This window comes from Argopecten irradians, chromosome 14, assembly GCF_041381155.1.
Source record: "Argopecten irradians isolate NY chromosome 14, Ai_NY, whole genome shotgun sequence".
NCBI lineage: Eukaryota > Metazoa > Mollusca > Bivalvia > Pectinida > Pectinidae > Argopecten > Argopecten irradians.
This window is the reverse complement of record NC_091147.1, coordinates 23,863,570-23,878,685: the sequence shown is the minus strand read 5'-3', so window position 1 is coordinate 23,878,685 and position 15,116 is coordinate 23,863,570. Positions and strand designations below refer to the sequence as shown.

Genomic DNA, 15,116 nt, shown 5'->3' with positions numbered 1-15,116 from the left:
CCAAACAACAAAATGATGTTTAGTTAACCGAGAGAACATTTTAAAAGAACAGCATGTAAACTTACTGCTTGTATTATAAGCTTTAAGACGTTCAGTAGAGATTAGGCAGGGTAATAACACCATATTAGTGCACCTCAGGTTAACACAGAGACCAATTACCTGTAACTGACGTATTGGCTCAGACTTTGTGACTCGGCACGGATTTTAATGTTGTTAAGGATAAAATGATATTGATTTATTGAGAGATATTAGTAAACAGTTTAAGTTAACACATAAACAAACATGTGAATGACATTTGAACATTTTAAATTTGATTACGACCTTTTAAATTTGAACAGGGTCAGTTTTAATTTACACAGGAGCATTCTAAATTTGAATACGAACTTTCAAATTTGAACATTAACATTTAATACGACCATTTTAAAGATGGACATGAACATTTTAAAGTTGAACACGAACATTTCAAAGTTGAACACGAACATATTAAAGTTGAACACGAGCATTTTGAATTTAAACAAGAGCATTTGGAATTTGAACATGAACATTTTAAAGATGAACATGAAAATTTTAAAGTTTAACACGAGCATTTTGAATTTGAACATATACATTTTAAAGATGAAAATTTTAGAGTTGAACACGAACATTTTAGATTTGAATAAGAGCATTTTGAATTTGAACACTAGCATTTTGAATATGGACATTTTTAATTTGAACATGAACATTTTAAAGAAATGAACATGAACATTTTATAGTTGAACACAAGCATTTTGAATTTGACCATATACATTTTAAAGATGAACATGAACATTTTAGAGTTGAACACGAGCATTTTGAATTTGAACACGAGCATTTTGAGCATGAACATTTTGAATTTGAACATGAACATTTAAGAGATGAGATAAACACTAAACGGTTAGCCATATAAGAAAAGCTTTCCTTTACAACATGTCTCATTTATTTCAGATGATATTATTTAAAGTGTTGTTTTACAATGTAAATTTGGTAAGATATATTCAAAAGAATTTATTCTCCCGAGACCTACAAAGTTTGCAAAGGCCAGTTCATGTTGGACGATCAATATTTAGTACGTGGGAATAAAATGTCAATTAAAAATAGTATAGACAAATTGAGTTTTGCTTTTCAATATGAATGCTGGATATTTATCTCTGCAATCATCAACAAAGTAAATAACATACCAATTTGATATAATTTCGTATAAATTATTGACGTTTTATCTCAATGTATTTCTTGCCTTTGAAGTTTTTTTTTCTTGATGGAATGATAATTTCAATGTTTTGGTAATAATTGAGCGATAGAAAATTAATCTAGGTTTTTTATGCTATCACTTATCAAATATGCATCGGGGCTGTAATTAATTATTGTATCGCACGCATCGTAAAATGAACAGGGGAGATTACTGTATTAATATCGGTCTCGTCAATCATACATATAGTACAAAAATAAATATATTTTAGTATAACAACCTCATCAGCTCCATGCAACCTCATGTTTTTTACGTTGGAGCATAACTACGGATCCAAGGTAAGTTTTCAGATCGTAGGATCAGACTTTTAGCAGTACATATTCACCTTATATTGCAAAACCAGGTTTTGGGATTGTATCAACGACATGGTTATATAAGGTTCATGTATTCTAGATTATTCTTTTTGTTTTGCCTAAATCTCTGAAAATGCTTATAGTGATACAGTTTTGATTCATTCATTTAAAAACTTTATACAGTCCTTTTTAAGTATACTGCATTGCGAATTATGCAGATGATAACTTATAAATGCGTATCTCCACCTCTCCCCAAGAATACTTTTTAAAAACCATTAATGTGAGTTTAATTTACATTTAAAAACTTTTTTTTCCTTTTTCATGGGGATTTAGTGAAGGTCCAATATTTGATAGTTTTTATATTCAAAATATCGAAAAATGTCATTAACTACCCATTATCTATCAATGTAGCAATTTCTCATATCTTGCTATGGGTAATGGGGGATGCTACTTTTATGCATTTGCGGGACTATTACATGGTTGCGAAAATTTGATCCCTGAAATAGAACGATAAGTATAAAGATGTATACCTTGATATGTTGAAAGGAATTTGTTTCATCTTGAGTGAAAATCGCTGAATATGAAAATAACTGAATTTCCTAAGCATACGAAAAGCTAAAGTTAATAACTTAATAGTAGTTTTTCTCCTGTGCCTAACAGAATTTATTCTTCCTAATATCTACCTTACACCGCCTCACTGTTTGCCTTCAGGTGAGTGCCGGTCCCTGTGAGGTATGTTCGGGGTTCTGTTCCCTGCCGGAAGACACCATAGTCTATTAAATTGACAGTTTCGGCTCCCGCTTAGCGCTCAGCATACAGGAAGTGGGACGCCTGGTTTGCATGATGTCAGTGTAATCCATCAGGTGGGGTTAGTCTGTTCGGGATCTTCTTCGGCATTTGTCAGTGAGATAACAGTATAAAAGGAGAATAGTTCTACTATTGCTAGGAGATACAACACGACTATATTACAGCCTTCACGAAATATACATACAGTCACACACAATAAGACAACCTAGTATTCATCGAATTATATTTTACTTTCATTCTACTTTTTCTTATTTATTTTACCTCTACAAATGACTCGTAAATAACAATCCCCATTCAATAAAGATGTCGGTTATATGTATTCCATAAAGATTATGTTATTATATATTTGCTGCGACCTACACTATAACACATGTTTCACCATATTTATCAGCTATACAAAAGCTCTCATCGCGAGAATTTTTTTAGTATAAACTATAATAATATTATACATTATATTAAAAAGTTTAACTGCATACCGTGCACCATTTGATGTTTTAACTGGATAGTAACTTAACGATATTATTCTTTCTTATTTTATTATATCTCGTACCCATTTTGGAAAGTTGTACCTGTCGGATATTAGCTTCGTAACCTCAAGACGATGTTGCATACGTTTCTACTTCTTGATAAGTGCCCATCTTCCTAATTCGTCATAAGGAAAAACATTTCTCCTCTGTTGTAAAAGATCTGAATCAAGAGAGTGTTTATTTCTGTCAGTGTTAGTTAAAGATGGGTTTCCGCATAAGTTGCGCTCAAATTCACTTATCGGAAAAGGAATACGATTTTTTTTTTAATTTTTTCACCAATGCCTAAAGTTATAAACTTTTGTTAATACAAAAAATAGCAAGTAATTCGAAGTATAAATAATTGAAACATATATAATTGTATTTGATTTAATAGTAACCCACAAATAAATACAAAACCACGTGTACGAAATGTGCCGACGGTCCCGATCGGGCTAGCATTCAGATCTGCGCATAGTTGCATCTGTTATTCAATGCTTATAATTAATTTTTCAGACTACTTGATTACATAAAATACGTTTAAATGTACGATTCTATTGATCTTCCAATGGATAATTTTTCTAAATCAATACGCAACGTCGACATCTCTATTGTGACGTCATGAATACGTCTGATTTTCGCGCCATTCTCTGATTTTTTTCTTCATAGTATATGAAGAAAAAGAATCTGCTAATCAGAGAATTAGATTTAGTATGAAAACAAATAAAGATTAAATATAACTTGCTGAATGTGCCTTTTACAACAAATCCCTTTTAATATCGAATTTAACATCGGATTAATGTATATTACATATCTAAGCATTGTGGCAGCAGCATTTTTAAATTGTTGCTAAGTGACATCTGACGTCAGATATTTCATAGGTCGTATATTCATTTAAATGATGTGCATTTGCTCTCATCATTTGACAGAGAAATTGATAATAAGGTTTGTATAAAAATGCATTGAAAAAAAATAGTATTAATTTTAATGAAGAAGTGAATTAAACTAAACAGTCCAAACGAACCATAGTCTGTGTGAAATTATATTACTAAAAAAAGTTAATTATATTTTTACGACAAAATACAAATATAAAAAACCGATATATATTATATTATATATTATTATTCCAGAAGGATGTAGCCTTGAATACCAACAAACATGGGGTACATTATCCACAAAGATGGAAGCTCATTATGGCGAAGACCCAATGCGAAATACAAATTCTGAATAAAACCACATATGGTTTGAAATAAAATAGATATTGGTAAGTAATTGTTTCCTCCAATTTACTAACTAAATTCACACAAAAAATGTAGTTATTATTACGTTTGTTAAACCTTTTTATATTAAGTTCATGATAATTATAAGACACACTAATGTTTTAGCTTTGTTCAATGTCTAATAAATTGTTTATTAGAATTCAATATCATAACGGCGACCCATTTAGACACTACTGTTATACTTGCAACCCAAATGGTACTATTTATATTACTTTTACCATTTACTTTTTGTTCATTGTGTATCCATAATTTCGTTATTTATTCATAAATCATATTTCGTCCAATAAATGATCATGCATGTCTAATATTTTTTTTCACTTTTACATTCATAGTGTATCCGACATAAAGCCGAATGGATGTCGGACCAGGGGGAGCTGTACGGGGACTCCTGGATATTGTACCACGTCCTGGATAGGTTGATGGGGAACCAGGAGATGGTTGCTATCAGGAGGAAGCTGGAACTTATAAAGGAACAAATACTGAATACTAGCATCCCACATTACAAATAAAATTGGGACAGGAAGTAAGGCAGAAGGAGTGGACAACCTGGGCTCGGACAGTGATTATATGATAATTAATAATACTGTGGTAGTTATATGTCCGGGTCAGGACACTAGTAGCAGATCAGATATTGCTGATAAAACTGTATTTATTATGCGAGATGCCAACAGTCGACCTGGATATGTAAAGTTAGAGCTGGATAGACTTGGAGATAGGGTCATTAACATAATAATTCAATCAATCGTCCCTGTATATGATTTAAAGTTCATATCCAGTGATATGTATAAGGAGTCGTTTACGGATTTCAACAGATATTTGTATCAAATACCTGCACAAACACATGGACCTGCTACTACTTTGTTAAATACACAAAGCAAAATTGGTACGGATATTGATTACGTATATGGATTCAGATGTAATAGTTGGCCAAGGGAAGCTGATGAGTGGGTGAGTAGACCACGGTTACATGGATGGCCAGGTAAAGGTCTGATAGATCAAATTGTAGAAGACGGTTGTTATCTTGTCCCTGTGGGAGACAGAACATCCCCCGACACATTCCTTCAGTGGAGAATTTCTTTCGCACCTGCGGAATGCAAACTCATTCATTCTGTGAGCCATGTTCAGTTCCTAGTGTATTGTCTTCTCAAATACTTCTTAAAACAGATATCCGGCATGTTGAAACAGATCTATGGAGATGAAGATATTCTGTCATCCTATATCATTAAAACAGTTTTGTTCCATGCATTAGAATCCACCCCAAAATCGTTTTGGCAAGAAAAGAATATCTTTTTGTGCTTCTTGCTATGTTTGAATATTTTGACATCGTGGGTAAAAACGGCATACTGTCCTAACTACTTCATTAGCAAAAACAACATGTTCTTAGGGAAAGTTCATGGGGATATTCAGGAAAATCTCCTTCATTTCCTCGTCTATCTACACGATATGGGATGGGGATGTCTGTCAATAGGAACATTCTTCAGACAATCAATAGGTCAGTTTATCCGTCATGTAAAACACGGAGACTGGGAAATAGTTCTGGCTACACCGGCCGAGTTAGAACGCGATTGTGATTTTGAAATCATGCGGCAAACAATCACACTCAATGTAGGTGTAAATGAGACATTTCCTGTACTAATGACACTCCTTTGTAGACTCTTTTACAAATCAGAAACGGATATGGATGACTTTGTTGCTTACTATCATATGAGTAACGCATTGTCAGTGAACGGGATGCAGATATTTGAGGAGAAAAGTGTTCACAGTGGAAATAAAAATAAATACAAATGTCTTAGGAAATCTAAGAAGTTTATGGCACCCCATGCCACGGTGTGCTCCAGTCCCGGTCTACTGCGGTTAGCAACGTATCACTATCAGACCGGGAATTACATCAAAACACTGGAAATGTGTGGACACGTGATCTCATCATGGAACATTTTTGTTGATGGTCCTATTAGTGGAGAGGTACTACAGAGGTATGAACATCTCTACTGTGGGCGTAGCTTTCACCTTCTACATAAATGTCAGCAGGTGTTTTTGTCCACAATTGAATTTTCATTAAATAGTTTACAGACGTGTCCGTTACAGTTACATCCTGAGCTACAACAAAGTGAGATGGGCATTGTCAGCATACCCCCACTGCCCTACGCCTTGTTCCTGTCGTTCCTGTGCTACCATGAGCTTGGTGATACAAGAAGACGTGGTTCAGCACTACGTCAACTCCAGACCGAGAAGCGTGATAAGTACCAAGGAGTGAATGATGTGTGGATTGTCCACAACCTCCTGGGGATCTGTTACGAAATGATCGGGGACTATACCAGTGCTTCGACGGAATACAGAGACTCTCTTGGCGGGGATCGACCTGACCAACACGAAAATCCCGCCCGAGACAGAATAGAACGCCTTGAACGTTCACATTGAAGAAATACTTCCAAATAATACACAACTGGTTGTGATTCCTGCCGTTGTCTCTTTGATATAAGAAAATTAGATACCAGATTAGTTATTAAACGTATCGGAACTTTAAAGAAAAAAATCAACAAAAGCTTCATTCATTTATAGTAGCTAAAATCGTAAAAGGGAAACGTGTCGGTCATCGCTTGTTGTTCAAGAGTATGAGCTGAATGTAATTAGCTCAGTTGTAACACGTGTTAGTTTGTGTATATACTATTGGTATTGTTTTCTCTTTCTAAGATCGATATGAACTATGTCGGAGCGGGTTCGTGTGTCCAGTTTCCTCATTTTAAGGTATTTGCTCCTGTTTAAACTGATATTTTGTGTGCATTTGTATCACTTCTGGATTTACTTGAATATAACTATGTTGATAAAAGATATTTCTTTCATACCTATGGGTGTAATACTGGCTGGTATAGGGCAATACACTCATACCGCCTGAGACTGTATTGCAATGGGTAGCTACCCATGCAATAAAGCCTCGTGACGTCACGGCGTCAACAAAATTTCTATTTCCTCAGTAAAATTTTAACATTTTTTTTCCACAAAATTGACTGGTTTTACTATAAAAGATGCAAACAACGGAATTTTTGTTGAAAATATCACGTAATTTTTCATGTATGAAAAATTGACTTTCAGCCGTGGATTTCTTCGAATTTATTTCAAAATGGCGGGATATAATAGTTTGTAAAATTGTAATAAAACGTCGCGGTATGAAAGAAAATACTCTTTCATAAGTGGATATGAAGAATAGGGATATTCTACCCTCGGGATCACAAAATGTTGCAAAACCCTCGGCAAGCCTCGGGTTTTACTGCATTTTGTGACCCTCGAGTAGAATATCCCTATCCTTCATATCCACATATGAAAGAGTCTTAAAGTATTCATCGGGCCTAATCCTAGGTATTACTGTTGACTTAAAGATTGCTGTGTTGTTTGTAACTATTTTAATGTTTCCTCAGTGTCATGTTACATTATTAGTGATCCAACTGTTTAGAAACATAAGAAAATAGTTAATTAACTTTTGCTTGCTTGATGTTCAGATAGGGGTTAAAAGAAGATAGTTTGATTATCCAGGAAGTAGCTTTTAAGCAGATAAAGCAAAAATGTATCTATTCAGTCTCATATAATTGACTTACAAATAGAATGCACTGTATAAAAAGTATACAAGTTCTTTTTAGTCAAAAGACCCTTTGATATTTCAAAATCTGTCCCAGAAGTAGATGAATTGTTCATATCTGATACATTTTTCGTTTGAAAGAAAGTAGTGTACACTCTGATATTAGATAAAACGTGAATTGTTATCATTTTCTGCATCACTGATTCAACACACAAAAAACGAATAATTTAAATGAGAGGGTATAAAAAACTTATTGGAACAAAAGTAAGCAAAGTGTGCAGGATGTAAGAGAGTGAATCTTGTGACGGTCATGTCCGTGTACACCAGATGATATACTGTCTGTTACAGCTGTGGGGTGATTCGTTAGGTCAAAGTAGACCGAAAATTAAACTGGAATGAATTATCAATTATGAATATGCAGATTATATTATCATATTATTCTACCAGGTACATTCTTATCAAAGATCATCATAAACCGACATGGCATCAATATAATCTGGTAGATAATAATATTTAAGCATTGAAGTAACTGTTTTTTAATTTCATCCGGGTATGAAAGAAATTCTGTTTGCAAACTGTGTGAATTCGCGTAGCTTGCAAACGTTTGCAAACAAAATTTATTTCATAACCCGATAAAATAAAAAAAAAATAGTGACTTCAATGCTTATAGTTAATTTTCCATGCTACTTTATAAAATGAAATACGTTTACACGTATGATACCATTGATTTTTTCCAAGGGATTATTTTTTCCAAATCAATACGCAACGTCAATGTTTCTATTGTGACGTCACGATAACGTCGAGTTTCCGCGCCATTGTCGGATTTTTTTTGTGCTCAGATATTGGCTCATTACACCTGTATCTAATCCCATTCATATAGTCTCAGACGTATATAAAGCAAGTATTATATTTTCCATTTTGACTCTTGGATTTTACACATTCATTATCAATATAATTCTTATATATATATCCCAGCATGCTCTCTACTTATCTCTCTCCTTTCATCCCAACTAACATCTCGTATATGTATCAACCATCATCTCACCATCTCATTTTAATCATCCCGTCTCAGCCGCCATATCACTCCACCATATCGTCTCAACCGCTATCTCACTTCTACCGCCATCTCACTTCTACCACCATCTCGTCTCAACCGCTATCTCACTTCTACCGCCATCTCACTTCTACCCTCATCTCGTCTCAACCGCTATCTCACTTCTACCTTCTACCATCTTGTCTCTACAGCTATCTCACTTCTACAACGCTACCATCTACCGCATCTCACTTCTACCGCCATCTCACTTCTACCGCGATATCACTTCTACCACCATCTCGTCTCAACCGCTATCTCACTTTTACCACAATCTCGTCTCATCTACCGTTTCACCTTAACACCTTCTCTCCTTTACAACTATCTCTTATCAACAACTACGATCTTATCTCGACCACCATCTTTTACATTTAAAATCTATACATTAAACTTTTATAACTACATTTTAAGCGCGAAGCGCCCAGAGCCTCAAGATTTTATCATCATTACACAATGTTTTATTCATTTATTCTTTTAATCATCTTTTTAATTATTTTATTCTTCATTTAAGAACATTGACATATTCTTTAATAATTTCATATCTCCGTATCGTTGTAACAGTAACTTTCTATCGAGATATAGTTTGAATAGGGAAACAATAGAACAATTGTCAACTCTTCTGTTAGAAATATGATAAAGTTTGTATATTGTATAGCCAATTAAGGACAAAAGAACATTAAATTCGCTGTAATTCTGATCAGCAATCTTATTACCTATAACAATGAACATCATTATATGGTGATGTCATTTGGGATAATTGTACAAAACAAGATAAAGAATTATTAGAATCTGTACAGATAGAAGCAATAAGAATTATAACAGGCCTGAGAAGAGGAACATCGCATAATAAACTTTATGCTGAAGTTGGACTTGATTCACTTGCATTCAGACGAAAACTCCATAAATCAATATTGATGTTTAAAATTGTAAATAATGAATCCCCTAGATATCTTACTAATTTGATTGAACCATTCTTTAATGATATTAATAATACTCCGACCACATTAAGGAATAATCGCCTGTTTAATCCCCCCTCTGTAGAACTGAATTATACTCCAACAGCCTTATTCCCTCAATGCTAAGATAATTTTATCAAACATATATAGAACTCATATTTAATAATTCATTAGAACAATTTTTAAAAAGTATCAAAATAGATAATGATATTCCTACTACAGAAATTTCTAATATTTTTAAATATCATGGCGACCGTAAATAACATTATTCTATGCCAGCTATGAAACCAAGCAAATAATTTAAACTCTTATCTTTATCACGATCATTTAAGAAAATCTTCAGCCTGTTCCTGTTATTATACCTATGAAAATTAATATCACTTTTTCTTTGACTGTAGGCACTTCTATGAACAGAGAGCAGTTCTTATACAGGGAATACAGAACTTAGGTTTACCAGATAATCATAATCATTTAAACATTGAAACACTATTATATGGATGTAAATTTTGCAATAATGATATTAACAAAGATAGTTGACAATGCGTAATTGAATATATCCGCCATACTAAAAGATTTGATTTCCGGTAAACATTTATTTTATATACATGTTTCATAGCCCTCTGCATATATAATCAAATAACAAGTAACAAGTACCCATATCTAATTACTTGATAGTCAAAATACTATTTAGCAGTGCAATTAAACAATTAAACTAATGTATATGTTAATATTTATTTCTAATTTACTCTAAACTATCCTGGGTGGATGGATACTGAATACTGATTATCGAATATTGAGAATCTTTTATACTATAATAATTATCTAATTGAATAATCAAACTATGTACAAATCAGAACCATAAATGTTGGTTAACTCCAATTGTATAAAAAAAATTGTATTCAATCTCCTACCAATTTTTTTCATATTCAACTGAAGACAAAATGCTCATTTGTTGTCAGACTATCATACATATTCCAAGGGGATGGGTCAGTGTGCATAAGCACAGGGACTTTTTGGCCTAATATCTCATGGTGTGTATGTATGTTAGTCTGTCAATAAATGAGCATGATTCTTATCCCTATCCAAAAACTACAATCATTAGGAATATGAATTCCAAATAACTAAACTTGTTCTGAAACATTTTCTATTAAAACTAAAATTGGAGTTATCCCCCTTTAATTAGTAATTATTAATATTATTATCACTATACTATAACTAATTCAGTTTATTTGTATATATAGATAGATGTATTAATGAATTGCAGAATGAATTCATGTTTATACTTTAAAATATGATCTTGAGAGGACTTAAATAGGCGTAGCCTGATGTCCGATCCTATTGATGTACATAATATCAATAAAATATTGTTGAAATTGAAACATCATATTTTCCTTAATTGTACATTGCAGTGACATTTTTCTAAAAATATATGGATTAAATTCCACAAAGCATCTACACATTGACATTCAATAAAATAGTGTTTATAATCATCCTTAATTTTACATATCAAACATATCATCCTCAATAATATTCCATCTTTTAAGAATTTTTTTTTCATCGTGGAATGAAAAAACGAATAGGCCAATCAGAAAGCCAGACACAAAGAGAAAATTAATTATATTGGTATGATTGATGATCATTGATGAGGCTGAATGATATGAATGTGTTTGTCGTTTTTGAGGATGATGATGATGATAACCATATATATTTTGATATATAAACTTCACTTAAAAAATAAAATAGATATAAAAAAATATGCAGATTGATAAGACTCTTTCATATGTAAATTTGAAGGGTGGAGATATGTTGTAAAATGAACGTTAATTTCCACCGAAAACCATCTATTGCAGCCATGTTAGCATGTAAGCATTCGTAACCATATTTGGATGAATTAGAATGTTCAGGGCAAACATGGCCGCCCTCAGAACGACGAAATGTGTCGGTCAAGTACGTTAAACTCCTTTAAATACTATAAAATGCCAAGCGCATCTCATATTTTTATCCTATTCATGTGACAAATCGTACATCACTACGCCATTACGTCTGCCCTACACACTATATTAATATAAGTAAAGAGAAATAACTGTTTCTTTTTCTTGTAAAGTGGCAAGTCATGTATGTAATTAATACGTAGTAAGTTGGAGTGTCTGAGATGTGAATCTATCTTAAAACAATTAGAGATTTAATGAATATCCCCGATCCCACACTTCGTCAGTCCTTTTGGAGCCTCTTTGTAGGTCGCGCTACGTTTGGACTCAAATTATGCTTTAGCCAGCAAATCGTTCAGAGGATCAAAGCCACGCGGACAGTATCCACTCCACATCTAAAAGGTAGACATTTAAAATCGATTTTCCTTATCTATTCTGTATTGGCAGAGTTATCTGCCCATGCGTGTAGGTATTAAGTGTGACGTCATGTGTTAGCACTAGAAGCATTTTTGAACGCACTATCTATTTTATTTCATATTACAGAAACAAGTCGGCAATCAAATCCAGGTATAAGTGTACGGTGTATGTGGGTTTGTTTTTGTGATTAATCCGAACAATTAATAATAAATTCAGTATTTTAAAAAAAATGTGTTTTATGTTACAAAATGTTTATCCTGGCTATGATCTTGTCCCTTACCATATCCGGACTGGCGGTGTTGGAGGGTGGTGTTATGTTTGCGATTCTCTCGAGGCCAAACAAGTCGGCAATCAAAACCAGGTACTGCAACCAATTATTCGTCCTGGTGTGATTTTAGAGAAAAGTCGAAATGTAAAATGTCGTGGTTTTTAAATGATACAGTCAAACCTCGGTAACTCCATGCTCATGCTCGAGTTATCAAGTTATACTAGTTTTCTAAATAGTAAGGATATATTATACCGGGAACATACTGAATTCAGGTTGTCTCTCCGTCTGTAGATACAACGATCGACCGAATATACTTCTCCTAAACTACCAATGTAGTTTCAACGAAAATTAATGACAATAATCCTTATACAGATAAAATACTCACAAAAATACTCGGAATAAGCTGACACGAGTTATCTTTCCTCCTACTCTGTTTGGCTTTAAGGATAAATCTAACTTTTTGTTTACTAAATTGAATTTGTTTCATGTAAGGGAAAGCTTTACTTATATAAATCACATATAATTATGTTTATTTATTTATGGGTAAGATTATTCTGTTGTGATTATTAAACCATATGACCTCTTTTTCATCTACAAAGACTGCAAAAATAAGAGAAAAAATCTCTAAATGACCTTCTTTTGGTTTTGCTTTCTGAATTGAAGTTGATGGCAAAATTGGTCCGAGACATTTTCCATGACCCCCCGTGTCTTCCGGGATTGTTTTAGCGTCAGTATTTAGTGCCTCATTAAGGTAATGTAATAGTCTCTTGATATGGTTTTATATCATTTGTTTTATAATATACACAGAGAGAAACGTTTGAGGTATCTAGTTAGCTGTATTTCGTATGCAATATTGTATATAACTTCAATTACATACATTTTTAATATGATTACTGTTTAATTATTTTGATTAGTTAAATGTTGATTGGTGTCTATGTATCGTAAAACCTACCTTAGCGATCGCCACTGTATTAAGACCAATTCTTACCTAATAAGATAACATTGTGATAGAACTGCCGATATTAATAAATATTAATACAATTAGAATCGATTACCATTTGGCTATAAAGGTTATTGTCCCCTAAGTGGACTTTATAAACATTTGTAATTGCATATGCAATGAACGTATGTTTACTGTGTATTTGAACCGCTATTTGTACATAAAAGGCTATTTAATATGTTACTGTACATATGTATTCACTGATTAACTTTCTTGGTTGCCTCATGAAATTACGATAGAAAACGACATTAGAAAATCATGATTTAAGATATAGATATTGAGTCAGCTCAATTATCAATTTTTCACAGTTAATACATTTACTTCTGAGTTAGAATTCAGAATGCAAAAATGTTCAAATGAAATCAGTTCCTTATACCACATCGAATACTTTTAAATATAATTCTTTCAGAACAAGTATTCTATAACGGGCATACAGTACAATAGAAAACGGCGTTTAATGATTTTTCTTCATCAATCCTGAGTGGTCTGTCCGCCATTTTCCAGGAGGATATTGTGAAGCCTCATACTAAACCGATGTCGGAAAGACGAGCCGTATTAATTACACAGGCCTCGGGTGAGTGACCGTAATACATTGTTAGATATCACATTGTATTTTCAAAATCAAGATAAAATTTACCGTATTTTGTAAACGTTATTTCAAAACAACTCCAACTGAATATAGACTATTTAGATATATTCCCATAGTTGGTATGTTGATATACATTTAAAGTTTTAACAACATTGTCAACAGGCGAAATGTTCTGCGAACTATACAATATGTTACATTATTGTTATTTAGTGGAATAGAGATATGCTTTGCCTTTGGAATTTCGGGTATACAGGGACCAGTGTCTTGGGTAACTAATCAATTATAGACTAAATTTATTAATTTTATGATAAGATTCATCAAATATCTCAGACTAATCCAGATGATATACGACTATCATTTGTATGAACATATTCTTATGCCAAACTATGTAACTATTAAATATCAATGGTGGTGTCTTTTTTGAAGTTATCTTAAATTAAACAAAACTTTTTAAAGTTATGTTAAATTAAACAAAAACTAATCATTTCTGCCACTCTTTCTTATCTACACGATAACACCAAAAAACTTTTTGAAATCTTGCTTTTTCATGTCACTGTTGTTATGGCGAACGCAACACCTCACTAAAATTATGTCAAACCCACTTTTTCGCCTTGTAGACAACCCGCCGCACTTTGGGTTTTCGCACAAGAAACAATGCGAAAAGGGGAAAAGTCGAAACGGCAGAAATCAGCCACAATACACTCATACTTTTTCATAGTTGTAGTACATCGTAATTCGTTCTAAACGTTTGATTATCTTTTTTACCTATATTTTGATTTTTAAGATAGTAGACATTACCTGATCTTCTCTAGCGGGAACTCTGATGGGGTTATTCCTACTTGGTTGGTTCGTACCAAGAGCGAACGCCCTGGTAGGTATGAAATGTATTGGTGAATTAGTGACATCCCAATCTAATATCTATATCATATGACAATGACTTCAGGTAATTTGAAGTTTTTAGTGACATCCTAAACCTTCTAATTAAAAACCGCTGATCTTCAGACAAGGTTAAAAGACATTAGTTTAAAACTCGCGATTTACCGTTTTTTAAAAGTTTGAATAAACCATTTTCGAATCACAACAAATCTCACTACATTATGAAATATTTGACAAGCTTGCTATTGAGCCTAACTTATAGCTTATACAAAAA

General features: G+C 33.1%; 1 protein-coding gene across 1 annotated transcript; it reads left to right on the top strand.

The window, feature by feature from the left end:
* The first annotated feature begins 3,972 nt into the window (after window positions 1-3,972).
* Window positions 3,973-8,936, top strand: LOC138307501 (uncharacterized). The gene is given in 3 exon segments (XM_069248285.1): window positions 3,973-4,131; window positions 4,480-4,647; window positions 4,649-8,936. Coding segments are annotated over 2 exon segments (2,061 nt in total). The 5' UTR covers window positions 3,973-4,131; window positions 4,480-4,503; the 3' UTR covers window positions 6,566-8,936.
* Window positions 8,937-15,116: the final 6,180 nt, after the last annotated feature.